At 39.0% G+C, this 24,349-nt stretch overlaps 1 protein-coding gene across 4 annotated transcripts in view; it reads left to right on the forward strand.

Moving 5' to 3' along the window:
- ANKRD26 (ankyrin repeat domain containing 26) overlaps positions 1–24,349 on the forward strand; it is a 53,758-nt gene that overhangs the window by 2,445 nt on the left and 26,964 nt on the right. The window contains exons 3-18 of one of the 4 annotated variants that reach the window (XM_040061408.1): positions 51–224; positions 357–463; positions 981–1,118; positions 1,900–2,051; positions 9,296–9,329; positions 9,409–9,481; positions 10,706–10,766; positions 11,107–12,122; positions 12,644–12,779; positions 14,303–14,364; positions 16,982–17,093; positions 18,596–18,624; positions 18,726–18,789; positions 18,874–18,918; positions 20,972–21,057; positions 22,708–23,697. In XM_040061408.1, coding sequence (XP_039917342.1) covers positions 51–224; positions 357–463; positions 981–1,118; positions 1,900–2,051; positions 9,296–9,329; positions 9,409–9,481; positions 10,706–10,766; positions 11,107–12,122; positions 12,644–12,779; positions 14,303–14,364; positions 16,982–17,093; positions 18,596–18,624; positions 18,726–18,789; positions 18,874–18,918; positions 20,972–21,057; positions 22,708–23,697 — 3,279 coding nt within the window. The remainder of the gene's footprint in view (positions 1–50; positions 225–356; positions 464–980; positions 1,119–1,899; positions 2,052–9,295; positions 9,330–9,408; positions 9,482–10,705; positions 10,767–11,106; positions 12,123–12,643; positions 12,780–14,302; positions 14,365–16,981; positions 17,094–18,595; positions 18,625–18,725; positions 18,790–18,873; positions 18,919–20,971; positions 21,058–22,707; positions 23,698–24,349) is intronic. The other 3 variants (XM_040061409.2, XM_040061410.2, XM_040061411.2) reach the window with 3 other exon arrangements.

Consider the following 24,349-nt stretch of genomic DNA (forward strand, 5'->3'; position numbering starts at 1 on the left):
GCAGCAAAGTGAAATGGAAATGCTGAAAGTTTTTTGTGCTTTGTTTCCAGGCAGTACAGTGCCAGCAAGAAAAATGTGTGTCTATTCTGCTAGAACATGGTGCTGACCCAAATCTGGCAGATGCCGATGGCAACACTGCCCTTCACCTGGCTGTCCTGTCTGGTAATACTACTGTAGCAGAGCTGTTACTTGAGCATAACGCCAATATTGATGCCCAAAATAAGGTAAATTTTTATATCTGTTAGTGAAGTGCTTTCCAAAAGTTGCATTCGTTTTGGATTGAAGTGCATTGAAGTTTTGTTTGGTTGGTTTTGGTTTTTTTTTACTTTGATTTTTAATTTTATCTGCCCTTTCAGGAGGGATATACCCCTCTTATTCTTGCTGTCTCTGAACATCATGAAGAAATAATGGAGTTTCTCCTTAAAAAAGGAGCTGATGTGCATGCTCGAGATCAATGTGAAAGGTGAGGGGCTGTCAAAACCTTATGTGGGTGTCTTTAATATTCTTCAGGTTAGCTTGAGAGAGGCATGGGAATGAGGTCGGAAAAAGTACAAAACAAGGAGCCACAAAGAAGCAGTTACTTCTGTGTGACTTATGAAAGATGGTCATACCTCAGTGACTTGTTGTCATTTGTCGTTCAATGCTTTCCACATAGAGGATTGCGTAATGTTATTGTGTGTGACGGCCTTTCTGGCAGGAAGCTTGCCATTAGCTCACTGACATTCCCTCAAATTGAAAAGCCATCTCCTGCTTAGTAGTAGAGTTTGTAAGTGTTTTCTGTGTGGAGGCTTTGTTTTAGGATTAAAAAATGGTTTTGAGTCCCTCTCCCATTTTATTATTTTTCTTACTGAAAAATGCTTTTTCTTTTGTTCATTTTAAAGTAATGGAGACAATATTTTTTGAAGGCAAACAGAAACAAAAATAATTACAGTGACTGTGTAAAACAATCTATTTCATATCATGTTTCTTGGGTCCTTCAGAACCCCACTTATGACTGCTGCTTCTGGTGGAGAGCTTAAACTGATAAAGGTTCTTCTTCGGTATGGTGCTGATGTTTCCCACAAAGACACTAACGGATGGACAGCCGAGGATTATGCTGTTATTCATGGATATTCTAGGTAAATTTAAAACTATCATTAGAGTAAATTGTCAGTTATCAGTGTGGTTTTTGTTAATTTTTTTGTTAACAGCACCAAGGTTTAATGGTGTGCTGAGACTTGTGTTGAAGGTGTGCTCAGTGACATTTTCATAGAATCATTTAGATTGGAAAAGGCCTCTAAGAATCAACCTAACACGGCCAAGCACACCACTAAACTACGTCCCTAAGTGCCAATCTACAACACCTTTCAAATACCTCCAGGGCTGGTGACTCAACAGCTTCACTGGTCAGTCTGTTCTAATGCTTGACAGCCCTTTCACTGAAGTAATTTTTCCTAATATCCAGTTTAACCTTCCCTGACACAACTTGTGGCCATTTCCTCTTGTCTTCTGATATGTATAATGCCATTGTCTAGTGTTAACTTGGAAGTTAAGGAAAGTTTTTACCCAGAGTCCTCTATTAGATTTCAAGTTTTATTGCTAAGCTCACATTTGCTTAGTATAAACTCTAAAATCTATCTGTATCCTACAGTTCTCCAGAGGTGAAACTTGGCAGGTACCAAGCAGGAGTAATATCTTCGTCAGTTTGAATATGACTACAAAGTGAATGTGACTCTAGGGAATATTGACATGTGTAATAGTCATGCAGTAAGTGCATATAAGTATCTAAATCTATATGGCTATGGATAGGATAAGAATAGGGTGGATAAGAAGTGGCTGTTAACTCTTCTGTTAAATGGTGTATGCAGATATGTGATGATTATTTTTTACCAAATGTATTTCCTGTCTTTCTCTGTACAGTCTTAGTAAACAACTGGCAGAATTTGCAGACTGGGAAAACACAGGAGAAGCTTCCACAGGTGGTGGTGCACGAGGCATCACAGCACTTGGCACTCCACAGCGGGCAGCAGCTGCTGGCTTTACATTGGGTGCACCTGCTGTGGACAGAGGAGGTAAGGCCTTTAACCATGGAGTAGCTCACGAGGAGAAGCAGTGTGGCTTTTCTTAGTGTGTTTGTGTTGTTAGTGCTTGTTGTGTTCACTGTTGGTTTTGGTGGAGACATCAGATGGAGTAGCACAAGCTTTGTAATTGTGCTTATTTGGTGATAGAAATGCTGCTTGTCAGGCTGTGAAAGCATTTGATTTGAATTGTGTGTTCGCTTCTTAGGGTTGTTAGTTTCTGTCTGTCAGACTGCTTATCTGTATCGGTTTTCCTTGAGAGAGAAGGAGAAGGAGGATAGGGAAGGAACTAGGCAGAAGTGTTTTTATTTTTTAAGTGTGTAATTTTACCTAGAGAGGGCAACTCAGATTGTGAAAATCCAATTACAAAAGCAGTGGGTTCCACCTGAGTAGTTGTTCCTCTTTCTGTAGTTGGAAAGCAACAGAGAAATGAGCAGAAGGGTACATATCTTGTTGATTCTCATGGAGTTTGTGTCTTCATTTTAATATTAGTAGTTCCATCTGCACTAGAGTCTTTTTGCGTGTTCTATTTCTCAAAATCAGTTACAACTACTTCCATGTAGGTGCTGTAGATACGTACTTAGCAGATACTATACTGGAAAAGTAAGTTTGTAAGCAGTAGCATTGCAGTGTCTCTGTATGCTGTCTTGGCTTGAACATAGTTTGATTTACAATAAAAATAAAGCTTTTCTTCCACTTTCAGTAATTTTTATTAATTTTTTTAGAAAATAATTACTACCTTGTGATCCAGAAAAACGAAATTGCCTTGTGCTAAAAAAATTAATTCCTTCAGTGAGTTTTAAAAATCCAGTCTATGGTTATGAGTCCTAGAGGAATCTTAGAAAATGAATACCTTAGTACAAATGAAATAGTTTGTCTTGTCCTTTACATCTCAAACCCTACAAGTTTTTAAGGGTGTTACTTTGGAACTGTGTGGCAAATGGGCAGAAGACAATGCTCAAACACAGTTCATTATTACTTTAAATACAGTTCCTTACTCCATTTTTAAATATGTCTAGAAGAATGTGCAAAATATGGGATATTTTTCCTCACTGACTTTTTCTAGATACAGGAATTTAATTTAGAGTCAGACTTCATTCCTTTAACTTTGGAACACTTGATCAGAGAGTTGGAAAGTTCCTAGATAGATTGCAGATTTTTTTTTCCTTTTTAGAGGTTTTGGTACAGGTGGTTTAATCAGGAAAACGTTTTTGCCCAAGCAATGCGCACTGTTACTATCTCTGAGAGATTAGTAACATATAGAGAAATTTACTTGCGTTAATTCTGGAGTCTCTAGCTTGCACACAGAAAGTATGGGTCCTGAGTCCTTCCGATATGCTGGAGTAACAGACTTTGAAGCCTCTGTTAGAGGAGAATTGGGAATGATATCAGGAGAACAGAGAACCCCATTTTGGAATTATTTTTGTTTCTGTTGCTCTTCTATACAATTTTTCTTAATCTTCAGTGTCGTCCTTGTTCCTTTTGCTGCTTTTGTACTTATGAATATTTTTCAAAATACTGTCCTCTAATGAGCAATTCAGCCTACTTCAAAAGCTGGCTTTTGTTTCTTTGAATATTTACTGTGTGATTGCTCCTTTCGTGTTCCTGGGTCCCTATGGAAACTGTTGGGTTTCCATCATAGAGGTCTTAGAAGAGAATTAAGTGCTTCAGTGATTTCTGTCTCCCAAGGTCAGTAAAAGCTGTCCTGTATTATCTCTTCAGAAAACTGAAAAATGTAGAAGGGATGAGAAACCATCATGAGGTCCTTTCTTAACTCTTTAAATGTATCTTGTTTTGATGCAAGTAATTTTGCCCCTTTCATTCCATGTGGTAAAATCAATATAAGCAGAACACAAATCTTCTCTGAGACAAATATTACATCATGAAGAAATTCAGTGTCAGCTGGAATACCAGAGTGATGTGTTTGCTTTACTAAGTGGGATGGTATAATGTTTTTAATTTAATAAAAGCAGGCGGAAACACTAATTAATGAAGGGGTTTTAGTATTTATTCTCTTTCTGTGGAAGGGAGAGTTTAGGAGAAAAAAACAAAGCAGGCTTAAGCTTAAAAATGAACAAAAAATAGTTTTATTAACACACACTAAAAGAATGAGGAAAAAAAACCTGAGAAGAAGAAAACCTAAACTAAAACAGAATGACACTTTAAAACGCGCTTCTGTCCTCTTACAAACTATTAACTTTCTTATTAAACAACATAGAAAGACACAACTTGAGATTTTCAGTCAGTTTCACTATTTTGGCATAATCACACATTACTTAGGAGCAGAGTCCCTCTAAGGTTGTTTATGAAGATGTTTGCCACAAGGCAAAAATAGTCCAGTGCTCCTAATGTCACACAGCTGCTGCTGACCGGAGTTTTCACAGACTGTGATGTTCTATCAGCAGAGCTTCTCAGTGTATCTGGGGTACTATTTACAAATACTTCTTCTAGTCTAAAATCATCTTTGTCTCAAAGGCTGAGACCTCCTTTTAACCCAGGAGTGGGGGCTTTAAAATTCCCAAATAAATCTTAATAACTTCAGTTCTCAGTTTTGATTAGAATAGCATTCTACCCAACAACACTAAGATGCTGCAAAGAACAGTCCATTTCTCCATAGTTTACCTTACAGAAGTTTTCTTAAAAATGTCCACTTCTTCAATCCTATTCTAATATTATTAGTTCTTTCACTTCTAATCTAACTGACTTCATTCAGTGTCTGTTCTACGTACCCTCTGTTTTCTTCTTTCTTTCTCTCAAGGAAGAGTTGTACTTTAAAAGTTTTATGTTGTTAGAAAAGGGTTAAATCCACCTGGGCCTGCAAGGGCTACGTGCAAGCACCAAGGTTGCATGAGCTGAAGAAAATGCAAAGCTATGCTGATGGAGGAAGCTGGTAGATGTCCTTTTTTGTCCACCCCCCCAGTCTCATCCAGGGTGGCTCGGCTCTGAGTTCTTACGAAGCTGCAGGCTTTCTTTCTCTGCTGCCAGCAGCGATTAAGCTGGGCCATGGTTTGGCTCCTTCTGCCTTGGTCCCAGCACGTGGCCAGCACTGCCGAACTCCAGCCGCTTTTCTTCCCTGCCGGCAAGCCGGGGAAAGGGGCGCAGCCGGCCCAGGCCCTCCCTGTGTGGGCAGCGGCCCTGAGCCCGGCCCAGCCACCCAGAGGGGCAGCAGAGCCTGACCCGGGCCTGGCCCGGCTGTCCACGATGTTACCTCATGGCTGATCCCGAAGCGAGAGAGCCACCGATCAGCAACAAATTAGTTTGAAATGTCCCCTCCAAAGTGCACTGACCTTTCCCATTAGTCAACCCAGCTGCCAGTATCTTGGCTAGTTTTCTGATAAGTCCCTGTCCTCCCCCCCACAAAATCACTCCACGGTCATGGCAGGGAAAAACATTTCACATTTCTCCATAACCAGAAAACAAAACTGTGCCAACCCATGATAGTTGGATAGAGCAGATGCATAGTGATTTATATTCTGAATTTGTGTTCCGCAGCACACAGACATGTACACACACAAGCACATATGCCGGACAGACCAGTCAATGCACCCATTTCGGTCCAGTTGTGCCCTGCTCTATAGCCCTGGGGGACGTGCTGCCATCTTGTCATGTCTGTCTTCTGGCTGGTGGCATAGCTTTTGTATATGAATGGTTCAGCATGGTCAAATGAATGTAAGCAGTACTCTTCAAACTGAGGTAGAAGTGGCCTATGTTTTTATCAGGCACCAGCTGACACAACTTTTAAGATGAGCTGGTTTAAGGCAACGAATTAAGGGGTTCCTGTTTTAGCAAGGGATACCAAACATCCTTAAACTGTAACTTAAGATGAGTGAGTGTAAATAACAATGTCTCAAAGTTGCATGCTGGTCGGAGTACAGGGAGCCAAGAAACTTCCTTGAAACTTCTGGATAGTCTCCGAGGTTTGGTTCTTGACACATACAGATTTTTGAGATGCTTTGAATTAAGAATTTTGTGTACTGTATGTGTAAGGCACTCTGCAACCATGAATGAATTTAATTTGCATCACTGCTAGACAAGGAGTAGTCAAGTTGAGGGAAATACAAACTTGTCAGGAGACCATATTTCTGATAATCTCTTTCAGTGTTTCAAAATACTGAAATATAGGTGTTTTACATGGAGCAAGTACATTAAGTTACTGTTTGACACTGCCCCTTGAGGGCTGAGTTCTCTAGATTGTGGTTCCGTTGTTTCCAGCACTTATAACTATAGAATAGGCTGATAGTCACACTATGTTCTCCCATTGCTGTAGCTGTTTTGATGTACTGCTTATGTTTTCCAAGTTTCTGGAAATACCAGTTTATTCTGATGTCAATGTTCCATCTGTCATTTCCATGCCTTTTCCTAAATGGATATAGGAATGCAACACTCTCCTAACCAGACATCAAGAACAGGAAAATCAAGGAAAGGTATTTTCTACAGTAGCATTTAAAATATTAAACATGTTGTACTGTATACAAATATCAACACATCTGTGATGCTTATTATCCCAGAGGTCCCTACTTTGATGGTACTGGTTTTATGAACTAGATTTGAGAGCAGGCTTGGCTTGATTTTTGTTTGTTTACATGTTTTGCCTTAGTTCTTTAATACTGAATTTAGTGTTTGCTTTGTGTCATTAGTGATAGTAAATAATTTTATTTTTACATAAGCCCTTCTGTTACTCTGAAATGGAAATGGGCTTGAATTAAAGTAGAAATAAGCAATCCCCAGACTGCTTTTTGAGATCCCATTTCTACTATAATCTGAATTCTGTCTGAAAGGTAGCTCATAAACTTTCTCTCTTGCCTTCTAAAGGACAATGTGACCTGGTCTTGATCATTGCTTAAAGCTACTATTCACAGAATGACAGAATATTCAGAGTTAGAAGGGACCTACAAAGGTCACGAAGTCCAGCTCTTAAGTGAATAGTGCATACAGGGATTGAACCCACAAACTTGGTATTATTAGCACCATGCTCTACCCAACTGAGCTAATCTATTCATTGGAAGCAAAATTTCAGAAAACTTACTCAGCTCTTTTGATTACTTAAAACTGCACAACTAAAAATAGAACTGAAGTCACCCATCAAGAGTGATAACTGACTGCTCCACACTGGTGGAGACATTTTTATTCAGCTTGGGACATCAGCAGGTAAGTCAAACTGCTGGTACTGGTTGAGGTAACAGGAAACTGTAATACGTACAACTAATTAATATTATATATGTATTGTGTGTTTGCAATAGGAAACAGTAAAAATTAGAGACTTAATTGGTATTTTAACTATTAGCTTGTCCTTGCTTCAGCTTCTAAGTTTTCTCTACATGACATGCACACTGTATTTCATTGTCCAAAAGCCCAGTGCAGGTCAGGAGATGTACTCATGAAAATTCCCATGTGTACCCTGTCTTTAGAACACAAAATTTCCATGCTCTTTTGTGTTTAATGCTAGCAGAGGAGATGTCTTCAGGCATGATATGCCTTTGTTTTCTTTTCCCTTTAATGATTTTGCCAAAGACCTTGGATTGGTTGTTACAATAGTTAACAAGAATTGTTATCAAAAGCTTGAGGAAAGCTGAAATAACTACTATGGGGAGGTTGTGTTTGTTTTCCTCTTCTGTTTTGGGAATTGAAGAGCCCTTTTATTTCATCCTAGCTGTTGATAGTTGAGAGGTTCTAGCACTCTTGAAGCTGTTTTCCTAGAGTTCAGGTTTCTTTAGTAGATCAGTGATGTGCCGGAATGCACTCTCATGAAGTTTGCCAATAGCCCTAAGTTGGGAGGATCAGTAGATGCCCTTCAGGGCAGTGCTGTCATTCAGAGGCATTTACTCTGACAGGCTGATCTACTCAGGCCTGTCTAGCAAAATTCAGCCCGGGCAAATGCAAAGTCTGCACACAGAAAGGTACAACCCCTTGCTACAACGCATGCTGGCACTGCCTGGCAGGAGAGGTGCCTTGCTGAGAAAGCCTGATGGGTCTTGGCAGAATGAGCCAGCAGCAGGGTGCCCAGTGGCAACAGTGTCCTGGGTTGTATTAAGAGCAGCATAGCCAAGAGATTGAGGAAAGTGATTATACACTTCTACTTGGCACTCTCTGGATTGTGTCCAGTGCTCTGGGTGTAATTTGAGCCTCCAGTGCAAGAGAGATTTATTTTTCAACAGTGAGCAAGTTCAATGGAAGGTCATCAGATTCATCAAAGACAGGAATATTTGCCCTTTGAGGACAGGTTTAGGAAAGTGGGATTTTTCAGCCTAGAGAAGTGAATTTGCAGGCGACCTAGCAGCAGCTTCTGATACATGTCAGAAGACGAAGCCAGGTGCTTCCCAGTGGACAGGAGGCAGAGATATAAGAGGCATAAGTGGCAACAAAATAGTTTCTAACTGGATGTGGGAACAGTGAAACAGAGAGGTTGTACAGACTCCCTCCATGGAGGTGTTTAAGACCAGACTGAAAAAAGCCCTGAACAACCTTACCTGACCTCATAACTGAGCCTGCTTTGAGAAGGCTGGCTAAGAGACTTCCTGAGGTTCCTTCTGGCCTGATTGATCCTATTATCCTACGTGCAAGTTGTGGGTTACACTGATGAAAGCTTGGAGTGTGCTGTCGAATGCCCTGGGTTTGCCACTTTTGTCTGCTGAATGCCCTTTTTGATGCAGTGTAAAGAACTGTTGGTGATTCTTCTACTTGAGCTTTAGAGCTTGATTATTCTTTTTGATTTTCATTACCTTTGCAGAATAACCTGTGACTGGGCAGAGCAGCAGATAGTGTAACATCTAGCGTAATGTTATACACTATGTGATGTATTATCTATGTAATATTATAATGCTTCATAAAATTATGTACTTGTGTGTAAGATGAGTACTTTGGGAGTTCTTAATGTCTTGCTAAACCACCATCATTTTGTTAATTTTTTACTAATTTAAGATATTCGTGTTACGGTTTTTTAATTTTCCTTTTTAGTTTAGGTGTGTTTCTGTTTTTTAAACTTCTAGGTATAAGAATCCAAAAGAGATATAATTCTGGTCTTTTTATTTCCTTTTTTTTTGTTTTTAACTCAGTGTTGTTTGAAGATGCAGTTTTGTTTTGGAAATGCAGTCATTTATGCCACCTTGTAGTGAATTTCCTACCCAGAGCATCGTTCTGTTACGATGTGTAGAGTTGTCCATATTAAATGTTTAATTTTTAAATGGTTAATTTTTAGCATGCTAAATTTAATTTCAACATGTCAATTAATGTTTGAACAGCAATAGATGACTTCTCCCAAGGAGACTCAATAAGGTGAGACTTTAAAAATACCTAACACTTACCTGAGGAATGACTTGAGAGACATGGTACTCATTTTGCTTTGCTTTTGAAGAAGCTCTGAGAAAGAGGGGAGCGATGACAGTTGGCATACCTCTGAGGAAGAGGAACTTGATTTTACCCCCAAGGTATAGTACATTCACAGGAAAAATATCCTGTAAAAATAAGGGGCTTGAAGGCAAATTTTCTTTGGAACTGAAAGAAACTGCAGCTCCAGCCAACATTGTTTTCTCTTTAAAGTAATCTGTGGCATGCTAGCCTTCCTTATGTGAGTTTTTCCTAAAGGACCTGTAGCTGTGATAGAGTATGCAGTAGATATGTAATTTGGAGCCAGAAAGCAGGAGGTGACAAGATAGTTTTATTTTTTCTTGTTCATGTGAGTCAGATTTGCAGACTTTAAAAATTTGTAAATTATTATAACAAATCCTCTTCTTCTCCAGTCATTGTTATTGTTTTCTGTACATTTGGGGTTAGATTCCTGTGTGATAAAGGACATTTATTTATCAATATCTACAAAAATCCTTCATCACCTAGTTCTCCTTTCCTCAGCAGGTTCCTCAAGAGTGCTTAATGAACAGATGAGTTACTGAAATGGGTCATCTATTTTCTTTTATAAGATGACATTTAGTACTTGCATGTGATCTCACACTGCATGTTTTTCCTCTTTTTTTTTTTTTTTTTTTTTAATGCTTGGGTAGTACTCTTTTTGTTAGTTACAAGCTCTCATGCCTACTGTTTTTACTAATGATCTCTAAAATTATCAGCTTCTGAATGATGTCTGGAGCATCAACTCTGTTGTACTGGCATTGTGCAGTGATATGGAACCTGAGTGTGGTAGTTCAACCCACTCTGTAATGCTGGAGATGCAAGCATGTTTAGTTTTAAGTTGATTTCAGTTTCTTGCACTGATTTAAATAGAAATGATAAATTTTTCTACCAGGATTTTGAAATTTAGGGGTATTTTTTAAGTGTACTTACGGGGAATAAATTTATGCATTAAGTGCAGGGATCTTAGTAGTTACTTACCCTTGTGCACATTTGCAAGTGTCCTGAATTGCACTTTTAAATATAATTGTATTTTACCTAAGTATTACAAATATTAGAAACAAATTTTTAGAACGGTTATGCGTGTAAACATTTTTGGAAACAATTTGCAGAAAGGTGCCTGCACAGTGTGAAATACTTACTGAATGGGAGATGAGGGGAGTGTTTGTGTAGTTAGAAGTATAGGATGGAGCCGGCACTATCATAAGGACAGTGATTATATTTACTGTTCAAGATTTGATGTGAACAAAGGATTTGTTGTTTTTACTGTTAAAAAAAAAAAATTTTAAATATATCTTTATTTACAGAAGCTGCAGAAGCCAAACCTGACACTGTTAATGAATGCTTCACAGCAGTTCAGGAAAAACAGTAAGTTATTTGCAAAAGGTTGCATGATATACTGATATATAAAGTAGACTTGCTAAGTAGGTTTTTTGGTTGGTTTAGGGGTTTTTTTTGAAATAGTAAATGAGAAAAGTAGCATTTTGTAAACACAGCTCTTAATTATTAAGAATAAGGTAAGTCATTAGAAGGAATATATTAATCCCCTCTTAAGCCCTTTTCCTTCATCAGGTTCATCGTCCATCCTACCCAACCTAGACATTCCCAAATGGCTCCTCTCTTGTACAGTAACCTGGTAACGTGCCTATTACTGTTTACAAAATTCCTTCCGTTCACGTGCATTTTTCTTATTTTTTCCTACTTTAAGATGATGGTGGTGGTTCTAGAATTGAAAGTCCTAAGTCACCAAAGAAAAGTCTCAAACAAAGAATCCCATCAGGTGCAAATGTGAGCAAAGGAGACAGTGAAGAATTGTTTAATCAAGTTGTCTCAGCTGCAAGCAACTTGGATGAAGAAGACTTGGAGGAGGAGGAGGAGGAAGAAGAAGAGGATGAAAATGGAGATGGTGAGGAAGAGGAGGAGGAGGAAGAGGAAGAGGAGGAGGATGAAGATGAAGATGATTTTACTGAAGATGAAAAGGAGGAGGAAGAGCTGGAAGATGAAGAAACTCAGTCTAATGAAATACTGGAAGAGGAGAAAACAGAACCTAAAGGTGAAATTAATCAGAAATTAGAGCATTTCAGTAAAGCGGAGTATGAAGGGGATGCTCAATGTGGAACTGGAGAGGTCTGTGATGATGATAATGAAATAACTAAAGAGCATGATGAAAAGGTGGAGGAATCTGTTGATACTCCTGTGTCTTTCATAGCTGGGTCTTGTGAAAGTTTTCAAGAAAATAAAACGGCAGTGTCTCCAAAGATCATGAATAATGAAATAACTCGCAAGTCAATACCAAAACAAGCTGTCTTTCAAAATCTAAATAATCTGCAAGATATGCAAGAAAGTTGGAACAGGAAAAGCATGATTGAGGAGAAGTTTCACAGAAATGCTGACTCCTGTTTCTCATACTCTGAAATGACAGACTGGAAAAAAGAGGTACCTCAGCCTTTCTTAGATAGCTGTGGTGTTAAGGAGAAAAAGTCAAACTTCAGTGATGGCTTTGAAAGTGGCGATAATTCTTGGTTAGCAGAAAAAACCCCAGGACCTGAAAGTGAAAGACCACCCTCTGTCACACTTGAACATGTGGATGGTGAAGATATTAAAGAAGAGGAATATGAAGGAGTAGATGATAAAGTCTGTAAACCACTGAAACGAGAAAATGAAAACTTGCACTTAAATAAACAAGAAGAAAATTTGGATGCAGCATTTCATTCAAGCACCGAAGTAAGTATATAAGAATGATTCAATCACTAGGGTATTTTCTTAGGGTCAGATACGTCAGAAACACATAGTAAACTGGCTTTGTCTTAATACTTATTTTCTGCATATATCTCTCTTTTGATCATCCACTTTTGATGTTAATGTTGTACTTGGAGTCAAAACTGTTACTTTGCTATAGTATGGTAATATAGTATGGAAAAAGAATAGGCAGTAGAGTCTAGAATCGGTTGATTTTTCTCAGTTCTATGTTACAGTTTTTATCTGTGAAGCTTTAGTACCATTTAGGAAAATTCATGGTGTAATAGCTGAAAGTGAGGAAACAGAAAGAATTCTGCATTGAGATTGAGAGCAGGAAACTAATGCTTTTCTGTGGAGCAAAGTAGAGGAAGAAAAGAAATATGCTCTGAAATGTTGTAACTTAAATAAAGCTAGATTTAGACTGCCATGAGGAACTGCTTATGGAGAAACATCAAAGATGATGTTTCTTACTGTTCTTTTCAGCTATTTTGGTTGATCTCTTTTAGGAAGAATCATCTGAACACGAAGAAGAGGAGAAGAAGAGCACTGGCAAAAAGCTACAAACTGCAGTTGTTGAGGATGTGAAAAATTCTGTTTGTAATGATAGGCATGAAGTCCACAAAGCTTCAAAGGACAACTCTGGTGAGAGAAATGACTTTGTACATACTGACCCAAGTTCTTCCTCTACAAATATTAATACTTAGAAAACGAACTAAAATGGTGATTGAATCCTATGATAGCAAAATTTTCTCTTGCCTCTGAGTCCTAAAGGGCATTGGCAGAGAAGGAAAGCAGATTGTCTTGCTTTTCATTCATTCTTAAAGAGCTGAAATTGTACCATTGTATACCAAGCAATGTGATATGAGGCAAGTGCCATTCTTGATTTGTTGCTGTATTCTGCCTGAAGTGATCTGAACAAAATGCACAGATGAAAAAGAGAAGAAGGACTAGAATGTCTTGAGTGACAACAGTATTCCCTTTTAGGATGAGTACTGTTGTATTGAAAGGCTGTGTCTTGGCTGAAGCCAAGGAAGATTTTGAGTCAAGATGAGAGAAAGCTGTTCCAGTGCCTCACCTTGTCCAGTTTTAAAATGTAGGTCTCTCCAGCACTACATGTTTGTGACTGAAAACATTACCAGCCTAGTCAGAGCAGGGCACTTCGATACTTACCTGAGGTCTGACAGTAGGAAGAGAAAGCACCATTTCCATTGTCTGTCTCCAGAGAGTAGCTTGTTGTAGTAGGTGTTACTAGAGCACGTGTAGTCACTGCTCAGTTGCTGCACAGGGGGCACTGGCAAACCTGCTGTATAGTGTTGTGCCTATACCTGCTCTTCTGTCTATATGTGTTTTACCATAAGTATGTATTTGGCATAATGTAAGTAGTCAGAATTCAGACTGGAACCAGCGGCTGCCTCTTCTGGGGTGGGTGCCCTCACGGGCATCCAGCTCCTTCTGCCTTCTTTTTGTGTATGTTTCAACACAATTGAATCCTGAATCAGTTTTTCCCAATGGAGTAGTTTAAAATAGAAATGCAATAGTAAAATCTGGCTAGGAACTCCTTGAGACTGAACCTTAAAATTATCTGGTGGAGAAGACGTTCGAATTTTAACCCCCCAAGACAGAAATGGCTTTTGTGTGTTTGGGTTGTGTGAGGTGTGAAGCCTCTATTTTTAAATGGCAACGCTTAGGGTGTCTAGCTTCTGGTAAGGGACTGGGTAACAACTTTGTCAGGGAAGATCTTTCCTAGTAGCACAAAGGGAGCATTATTTCCCGGTGACTTTGTGGATGTCAGTGTGAGGAGGTTTTGGATAGTGTTTCTATGGTACCCCCTGTACGTTGGTAAGTGGTAGTAAATGATAAAGTTTGAAGCTGTAGGCTGGAGACCTTAACTCTGTACACAACAGAACTGCAGGATACTGGAGTATCTTCCTGAATGTTACCCGAGTGCGTTGGATATTGCCTATAGCTTTTTCAGCTGTTGTGCATAGCCATCTTCTGAAAGAAAAGAAGCAAAAGGAGCTCAGAGTGTAAAGGCGATAGCATGATGTGTCTGGGTAGGAAGAAGCACTTGAATAAAAATTGCTTCTTAGTTTTTCCTCTTCAGTGGAACCTGCAGCTTTGGATGTACAAACACTCAAGCATCTCACTTCTGACCTTACTTGTAGGTGGCCTTCCAACAGTGGGAGCAGAGCAGGAGGAAGATGCTGAATCTCCCTGGGATTCCGAGGTACTTTTTGTGAAGGACACAAGGGTTTCCACTTCAGAAAGTAGGACTAAGATCCAGAATCACTTGAAAGCTTCCTTCTGATTTGGACAGTACTGTTGATAAGGCCTTTTCCCTCTCTTCTTCCTTTTGCTGTGTGTAACTGGGGGCCCTTGAAATACTTCTGCTCTAGGCCAGCTGCTTGGTTAGGATTGGGATGAAGTTAGGTTGAACAAATGGCTTGGGTCTCAGCAACTGGCCTTTGAGTTTCTTTTCTAATATAGTGCTGAAATAGTGAAGTTCCTCACTGCTTAAAATATTCTGACCTTTTGTAGTGGTTTTATGTTCACTAAATTTTGGTCTTGGTACTTACTCTTTCTGTGGGAGAGAGACTAGGAGAAAAACAAAGCAGGCTCAACCTTAAAATTAACAAATAGTTTATTAACATACACTAAAAGAATAGAAAAAAAGAAAGTTGGAAAAAATAAAACAGAATGAAACTCTGACAGAAACACTCTTCCCTCCCTTTTACAAACTGTTCACTTTCTTACAAGACAACATAAAGAGAAAACTTGTAATTTTCAGTCAGTTTCACTATCTGACAATAGCCTTTTATTAATTCATTAGGGGAAGAGTATCTTCTAGAGTCATGGATCCCACTGACAACCTAGAACAGTTCTCTTGTGGTTTTAAACTGTTACAAAAACAACCGCTCAGAGAAGCCTGCCTTTGTGACCCTCCCAGGAGCAGTTTCCCAAGCTGCTTATGGGTCATGGGTCTTAGACTTTTGCATACTGGGGTGTCACTTTTTAAAGATGAATAACTCCAAAACAAAGGATTCTTCACCTCAAGGTACAGAGAGATCTTCTCACTTCTTCACTGGCGCAGGGGGCTTCTCATCTTTATCTCTGTTCAAGCATCTTATAGGATTAATATTACTTAGTCCATCACAAACACCTTTGCTCAAATCCACACACAAATTAAAACAATCATCTCCCCAAATGCATATCTTTCCCATGATTTAAAGGGATGACCTAAATATGGAGTTCATTTCTATGGCTCAAGTAAGAATAGAACAACTAACTTTTTTAACCCTCTGTCTCAATAGTCCTTTTACTTTTGCTGTACTGACTTCATGCTGTTGTTCTTTATGTTCACTCTGTCTTTCTTTACTCTCTCAGAGAAGGGCTAAGCTCTGGAAGCTTCATGTTGCTAAGAAAGAGTTAAATCTGCTCGGAGTCTTTGTCTCTCGCTCTGTAGCTCGAGGTGTTAGATGTTCAAGGCGGAGCTGGTGAGGGAGGAAAAACTCACAGAAACATCAGAGATCAGAGCACTCAGGCAGTCCGGAATCTTAAAAAAAAACCCAGGCAGGATCATAAATGTCTTCTGAGCCCACCCCTCAGTGTAAATCGGGGTGGCTTCAGCCCAGACAGTGCCCATAGCTCTTATCAGGGGCCCAGCAGAGACTTCTCCCTGCTCTAGAGAAGTCTGAAGAAAGTAGCTGTTGCAAAACAGCAACCTCTTCTTCCCCCCCCCCCTTCACCCGGGAGCCAATGGAATCCAGCCAGGCCTCAGGCCAGCTCCCCTGCAAAAGAGGGGAGCAGCAGGCCCAGCTTGATGTTACCTGTCTCTCTCTGGCCAAAGGAAGAAGAAAAAGGACCCACCTACAGGAAATTCATGGGGTTTTATATGGTACTTCCCAAAGTCGCAGCTAACAATTTCAGTGGTCAGAATAGATGCCAATATTTTAACTAACTTTCTAGGTCTCTGTCTCTTCCAAAGCAATTTCCAAGTCCTGACCTGGAGAATTATTTTACATTATTTTATAACTAATAAAAACAAGCTGTACTAACCCATGACGCCTTTTCACAGAGGCTGGCAGGATTGTTGCTTTTTCACCATACAGCCCTATCTGCTTGACCTAGTAAGCTGTTGCCCTTGGGGTCTACAACCTAGCTGCCTTGCTGCTTCTGAACAGATCCTCTCAACTTTTGTAGGTGTACTCTGGCCCTCTTTAAAGTCATGTTCAGCAGAGACACTGCGCATACTACTGGCCTTGTTTTGCCTTTTTCATTCTTTATGTCTGTGGCAATGAGCAAGGTCTGTAGCTAAGTCCTCTGGTTCTTGTGAGGAAAAAAGAACTCATCTCCTTCTTAAAAATACAGGGCTAAAATGTTAGTTTTAAGGTAGTTGTAAACTCTGCCTTGCTAGTCCTCCTTCAACCCAAAATTTGGAGCAGCACTGTGTTCATTCACCACCGCAGGGTATATGCCTAGGAAACGTCAGTACCAACTTGAATGTCAGGTACAAGTTCAGTACAAATGTTGGACCGCTGCAGACATGCAGCTCTTGGTTCACAACTTGTGTCTTGAGTTACCTTGTTAATTCTTGTTTGTGGTTGACCAGTTTGTCAAGGTGTGTCAGTGCAGCAGAATAGTGGTGTGAAGTTTTTGCCTGAGATCTGAAAACAAACACAATTGCTGTGATTTTATGATATACTGTATTTTGATGGATTCTTGCCAAGGGCCTTAAAAAATGTTTTTGTATCTAGAATATACTTGATACCATGTTACATAAATTGGGTTTTGTATAGAAATGAGTTGAAAATGCATTTGTACCAATTCTCATTCATGTGTTTTAGGTTACACAAGCAGATTCTGAAATGCCAAGAAAATTATCATGTGGTGTGCTGCTCCCAGCTGCAGACGGACACGGAGCACGCTCCCAGATAGTGTCTGGGGAAAGTGACAATGGTAACTTCCTGGTGGGCTAATGTTTGTCTGTGAGCATTTATAGGCTAAAGTAAACTTTCATCGGTGTCTGTCCTAGAAATGCTGTCATCATGTGAGTGCAGACCATACCAATGAAGTGCTTACTGTTTGTTCATTAATGCCAGTAATAACAACACTTGCTGACCAGTTTGTAAAGGAAGTTCTTTGTATTATTTGTGTTCTTCGGATGAGTTTTTTTGATTCAGGTTCTTGTTTCATAGCGATGACACTGTATGTCTCTTAGGACTGACCTTCTCAACATTTAAAATTCTGAGATGATAATGAAGCAGAAGACAGCTATGATCTGGCTTAGCATTTTTGTCCCCCCTAGCTTAACCTTTGATAGCATTTTGATAGCTTTGTGTTGTGCTTTGCCTGGGAGCTAAAATGCAACTACAAGTACAGGGTTTTTGCTGAGGATTTCTGCCTGTAGTTCGTAACACTGTCTCCTGAGTGTCTTGAGCAAAACTTTACAAGTTTCCAGAAGCTTCAATATATTTGTTAACTATTTGTCATGGAATTCTGCTTAGACAAGAATTCTACTAAGACAAGTTCTGGATCAGTGTGAAAAGATGGTAAAAGGTGGTTATGGTAATCTTTCTAAGATCTTTCCACACTGCTGGACCACCAGGTTTACTGAAATTAAATACTGTTTGGTTTTGTAATGTTGGTTTGAGGTTTTTTTGAATATAAAATATATTAAAAAAAAAAAAAAATTGCCATGGAGCCATTCTTAATAATTCTAAGTATTCTTTCATATACTTGTTTAGTGAGAGGACTCAAGCTGTAAGATGACTTAAGCAGAGGATTTGAGAAATGTGGTTGGGATTGTGTGGGTTTGGAAATGATTTAATGTTGGACAAAATTAAAAAAAAGTATTTAGAACTATGTTATAAATGGAGATTTAAACCCAATAACATTTGTTTCTGTTGTTTCCCTGCAAGGTAAACCACAACAATCTGATGAACACTGCCTTGATTTTGCCTAGTTAGATATACGAGGTTTCTGTGTCTGCACCCTTGCTTCCTTAGTCCCATCAATGGAAAGAAACATGCTCCTCACTATTAAGCACTTGTAGAGTAATCACAGATATAATGCTGTTTTATGTTCATTCATTACAGCAGACCAGCTTTGGCTTTTGAAATAATCCTTTTAGAAAGGCAGGATTCAGCTCCTCAAAAGGGCTAAATATTTTAATCTTGTTCTGTTAACAAGAGTGACCTTACTGCTTCACCTATATTGTCCTAATTCTGTGATAATTATTTTTTAAATCCAAGGCACATGGTGGGAAGTAGGCATTGTTCTTTTCTTGTATACTAAGACTCATGCTGCATGATGAGCTAAATGGAATGTTCAGTATTGTACTCTTGATGAAATAACGTTTGAGACTGATACTTAGTTGTAGAAGCTACTGATATTGAATGCAGTAAAAGGTACTCACAATTTAAAAAAATAACATTTCCCAAAATATCTTTCACTTCCAGGCTTCTTAGAGAAACCCTATATTTCACAGGTAAGTATTTTTTCATATCAGACTGACTACTTAATTCTGCTCATTAAATAGTTTGTAGTTACTTTGAATTTGGTGTTTTATCATTGAATTGTCTTTCATAGCTGCAGACTCCCATATCTCCTTTGGAAATGAACAAAACTTCTAAAAACAGGCAGCAGAAATCAGGTAATATTTGCCTTAAGTGGTTCTGGGTTTAGCTTCACAATCTTTTGGGAATATTTAATAAGGCATGTGTTTTGTGTTTCGCAGATCTGTTGCAGGAATTTGATATAGAAGATGTTGAGGATATTGAAGGTATTCATGACTGTCTCTTTGTCATGTTTTTTTGTGGACTAACACACTGTAATTGCAAATTCTTTCCTAATTATAAATTAATGGTTCTAACAAAATATTCTGGAAGCAGGCCTACTAAAATATACACCTGTACATGTTTGCTCCCTCCTGTAGTTTACTCTTCCATGATGTTGGCTTGCTCCAGCATACATATTGTCATCTCCCCTTTTCAGGCAGTCCTCAAGGTGGAAGAACATTGTTGCCTTGTGTCTTTCCTGCCTTTTCTCTTGTTCTCTGCCAATTACACAGAAATTCCAAGATCGATTGAGCACTGCGTGAAATAGGTCTTATGGGCTCCAAAGATCCTAAAATCTTACTTGAAGATTGAGATTTCAAACTCAGCATAGCTCCTGTTGAAAACTTCTCTGACGGGAAAGACTAAATAGGAGTTTGGGTTGCTTTTGATTAGAGCAGTCTTGGTACTGATAACTTAGGACACTCTCTGCAGTAATTTCTGTGATGCTACCTACAAATGTTCCTCAACCACCAGCACATCCGTCTGTTTTTACTGCTGGCTAGAGCCTTCATCTGCACCAGCAAACAGTTTGGTATTGGGATATCTATAAGCATGAGTAGAGTCTAAAGCTCTTCTTGTTGAAAAACAGGAAAAGGGAAAAAGGCCTGTGTTCCTTGTAGAACATTATCCTTAGATAATTCCTAATTATTGCTGTTATTATTGTCTTTAATATTTATCAGACTATTTGAAATGCATCAGTTACCAAGAGATCATATCGACCCTGTGAAATAAGTGCTTGCTATCCGCTAATGAGTGTTGTGAAATGCCTTGTGCTGAAATACCCAACAATCAAATCTACAAAAAATCTCAGAAATTTCGCCCAGCAGTGAGGTGGGAGGAAAGGTTGTTAATTCACACTGTGTAACTTGGGGTCAGAGTTGACCTCTGGAGACCTTTATGACTGACTGAGGAGCTCGGGCTCCAGTTCAAAGGTAAAGTTGTAACTCTGAGCTTGTATCAAGTGTTCAGAACCCTTCAAGGAATGAAGGCTTGCAAAAGTACTTATCTAAAGCAGAGAATGCCAGGAAGTGAGGTTGTGCCCTTTTGTATTTTTATGATGATACCTTCCTATTTTTCTCAGTCTTGCTTATTTTTCATGTAGGAAGGATATCGTGTCCCTCTTCAGCAGTGAAACTGTGTATAGAAAGGCTATTGAGTAGAATCCATGGTGTTATGGAGCAAGACAGGAGGTGCAGAGTGTAAGGGTGAAAAGCCTCCATCTCTTGTTTTTAGCTTCCCCACTTGAGTTGCTAAGACTTGTTTCTTTCTGAAAACTTGTCACTTGAAAGTGTACAATGTGCCTTCCACGAGAACAATGACATTGAGGTGCTGCTTCTAGATTGTATCTGGGATTATCTGAGAAGTTTGTGACCTGCCCATATTATATAGAAATTCTGAGAGAGGGAAGAGTGGAATCTGGTTTTCCACAGTGTGAGCAAAGTGTTCAGATCATGGATTGTTTCTCAGCATTACAGAAGTCTGTCTTTCAGTTCCCATCTGTGTCGTCTGCGACAGATAAGGTAGCAGTCTGAAATACTCAGTCCAGATCCATGTCTAGAGACAGATTTGTTTCATGCATAATGTAAAACTGGGGCCTTAAAATATTTCAAAGCTGTGATTTTTTTCATGATTTTTCGTGCACTGCACATAGGGAAATTACAGTTGCTGGAGCCATGTAACTGTGTGGCACAGAGCGTGTCAGAGAGATTGAGATAACACAGCTTTAAGAAACAGCATTGGTCTATTTGTGACCATTTACAGCTATTTTCAGTGTATTTCCTTTAAATGCCCTCTAGGAAAGAAATCACACAGATGCATTTTCAATTGTTTTATGGTGATTTTTGCCCCTAAGAGTGCACAAATTAGAGGGGATGCATTATTTTGTTAAGATTTTTCTCACTGATTCATATCTCACTGATTCTAATATGATTCAAGATGCACTCTAAATAAATGATATTAGGTCATGCTGGTTATCAAAATAGAATTTTCTCACTGCAGGTGAGTACTCAGGATCCACTTTTCATATGTCATCAGCAGCTGAAAAAGAAGATGATAAGGATGCCATTGAAAATTGTGGAGTGTGGGTATGTAACACCAAAGATTTTGAATTAAAGAGTCTGAGTCAATAAATTGTATTAGACGCTGTAAAGCAAAGAATTATATATTATACATGTAAAGTGAAGGAAACTGACCAGTCAATGAATAATTCTGGAAAATTCTGTAGATAAAGGTTGTATAGCAGCCTGAAGTAAAGTGGGAGGCAGTCTTCTTATGATGGGGAATATTCCTTATTATTATATTGGACACTTGCTGTTTCACTAATTTGTTTCCAGCTGGTTTGCTTAGACTTTGTTCAGTGTTTTTCCTTTTACACGACAAACAGTTCGGTCAAATTAATTTCTTCTATACGCAAAAGGAACATTCAAGTAAAGAAGGAAGTTTGTCTATAGTATGCTGATCCATTTGATTAAGTATGCCTGGTCTTCCACTTTATAACAGAAGAATGAAGAAAAAATAATTTTGTGACCTTCTTAATGCTTTCCCTGCCTCTGCAAAATTCGTGCTTGTTTGGCCATGTTAGTAAGTGTTTGAAAAGGTTTTTTTCAGAGAACTTTTTAGAGAGGAATAAGGCAGGCATCCTGTTTGTGTTGGGCCTACAACAGGAGAGGGAAAGGGCTGGATAGAGGAGTCTGGAGTCTTCTGTAGCACCTCAGGGGACAGTGGAGCAAAGTACTTCTACCTTACACTCAGGTGTCATGAAAGTGGAACATGATTAATGAAAACAGGCAGAGCATGGAAGTTACACCTATTGGAAGGGGGTAGTGGTTGGACAGTGAACCTGGGAAATGGAGAGGCTGAGACAGATGGTAGCTGGCTGAGGTGCTGCTTCCCCGTTCTGAAAGCAGGAATTTTTGCTGCTTTCAGAGAGAAAAGGGCTTGGCTAACAAGAAGAGAGAGAGGAGTTAGGTGGTCTTAGCCCATTGGGACTAAGGCTGCAGGCCTGTGTGGAAGAAGCATGTTGGGAGAAATGTGACACATGATGGAAGCAGAGCTGTTGAGGAGCAGGGCATGGGGTCAGGGACATGCGGAGACTGGGAGGTGTTGAGTAAGACATGGCATGGTTTTCATGTAAGTTTGGGTTCCTGACTTTTGGGATGAGGGAAAGAATGGACAGGTTTCCCTCATAAAAGCTTTTCGTTGGAGCTTGGAATGGTATTTAACAGTTTTGCACCTTGGGTGAAGAAATAGGCCCAGTTCTCCATGTGGTGGACGATAAAAAGGTTGTCATGTTCATTAACACTGTATTAGCTTAGCTGGCAGGGGATTGTAAGATACCAGACAGTAGAATAATGGAGGAAGGAAGGTGAAGAAACATTGGCAGTTACAAAGAAAAATGGTATTAAAGCAAAGAAGCATGAAAAAATAAATTGCTTTCTAACAAAGGCCACTGTTACAGAAAGCAGGCAGGCCTAAAGGTAAAAATAACCCTCCTCTAGACAACTCCAGTCCTAAAAAACTGTTGTCTCTATTAAGTCCTCTATTTTTAAGAAAAAGGTGAGTAAGTGAATCTTTAATTTAGTATCCCTTGATTTGTATTATAAAAACTGCTTTCAGAATATCTTGATGGTGTTACTTACGTTACATGATAGGATGAGTTTGCAGTGGAAATTACCTAGATTAACTGTAACTTCGTTTTTCTTGGTAATCTTTTTGTCTGTACCTGTTTACTTAAGGATAAATATATTTTTGAAACTACCAACTTGATAGAAAAAACAGCACATGAAAATCAGACTGACAAAGCAGAAGTTTCACTTCAGGAAGCCCTAAAAAAACATGAGGAATCTCACAGTGCTGACAAGGAGTTAAATCTAAAACCTTGGGAAGAAAGATATGAAAGACTGTGGGTTGAAAATGAGAAAAGGGAACTGAAAACAAATTTTAAAAACATCACAGCAGAGCTGAAGCAATTGTTTGGTGAAAATGAAGTTGGGAAAACTGCTTCCCTTGTGGAAGAAATACCAGAAGATGGCTTTGTTGAAGATTTGGAGACTCCTCACGTTATTTCATCTCCTGTGACAGAATCAAGTAATAAGTTAGAATGCCAAGGTGAATTTGGAGATATTAAACTTATACCAGGTGGAAAAGTACCCAAAATGGAAATTGCATTTCCAAGTCTTGGTGTTCTTCCTGATCAAAATAGCTTAAAGACAAATGTAGAAGATACCTGGAATACAGATGAAGGAGCTGGCATTAACAATGCTGATAACAGAAAGGTCTCTCTGGCAAAAGGAGAGAAAAAGAAAATGCCTGCTATGGAAACGGAAGAGAATGGTAATGGAAATAGTAAAAATGCAGAGGAAGGTCCTGCTTACTCCTTGAGACATAGCTTAAAATCAAGTATTTTGGGTGACATTTCTAATATTCTTCCTAAAATAAGACCAGTTTGTACAAGCGATGAAAATACACATTCTCTAACAGAAATTAAACTCAAAAAATACTCTGGATTTACTGATGATGTTCACAAGGACTGCCTTATCAACAGTAATGTAGGAGAAACAGAAACTGAAAGTCTTTTTGCTAGTGCTCAGGATTCGTGTGGCATGCTGGAAAGGAGTCTTGATGAAGAGCTAAAACGAGATATGGAAAGATTTAAGAGTAAGGTAGGAATGCTGCAAACAGTATTCCTGGCTTTGGAGAAAGAGAAGGTACAGCTGCAAAAAGAGGTAGTTCACCTGCTACTCCTTATTCTTTAGTCTTTCTCCGTATCAATGGTCCTGTTCACTTCAGCTATTCATCATTAAATGAAGATGCTTTGTGCAAATTAGTTGTTCTTTGAATGAAAATACAATAGTTATGAAAAAAGAGAGCAGTGGAGAGTTACCTTTTCCCCCTTTTTCAGAAAACATAGAATGCGCTATTGTTCCAGTTTAACAGTATGTGGCACTCAGTTCCAGTGTAAGAAGTTATCACTTACTTCATTGACATAAAAAGAAGTGCACACAATTTAATCCATTTTGATTCTGAAACAAAGAATGAAAATAGCTTCTGAACAGGGTCTTGACTGAACTTTTCGTTTACTCTGATTTCTGCATGGTGTGTCTTCATTGCCCTTCACTTAAAATCCTGTTTTGCTGTGCGTGGAGTTGTTTCTACTTGTGAGTTTGAAATCTTCTTCCTGCTACCCTACCTACCTTCCTTTGGGGAAGCAGTAACCTGGCACACTTTCACTTGATTTTTTTTTTTTTAATTTCTGGTTTTATAACTGACATTGTGCAGTCCTTCTAACTGTTCAATCCATCAGTAATGCTTTTACATTTTTGTTGTTCATGTTTTAAGATTCACTGTTGTTTTCTTTCTAAGGACTGTTTCTGTCAC

This window comes from Hirundo rustica, chromosome 4 (assembly GCF_015227805.2).
Source record: "Hirundo rustica isolate bHirRus1 chromosome 4, bHirRus1.pri.v3, whole genome shotgun sequence".
NCBI classification, from domain to species: Eukaryota; Metazoa; Chordata; class Aves; order Passeriformes; family Hirundinidae; genus Hirundo; species Hirundo rustica.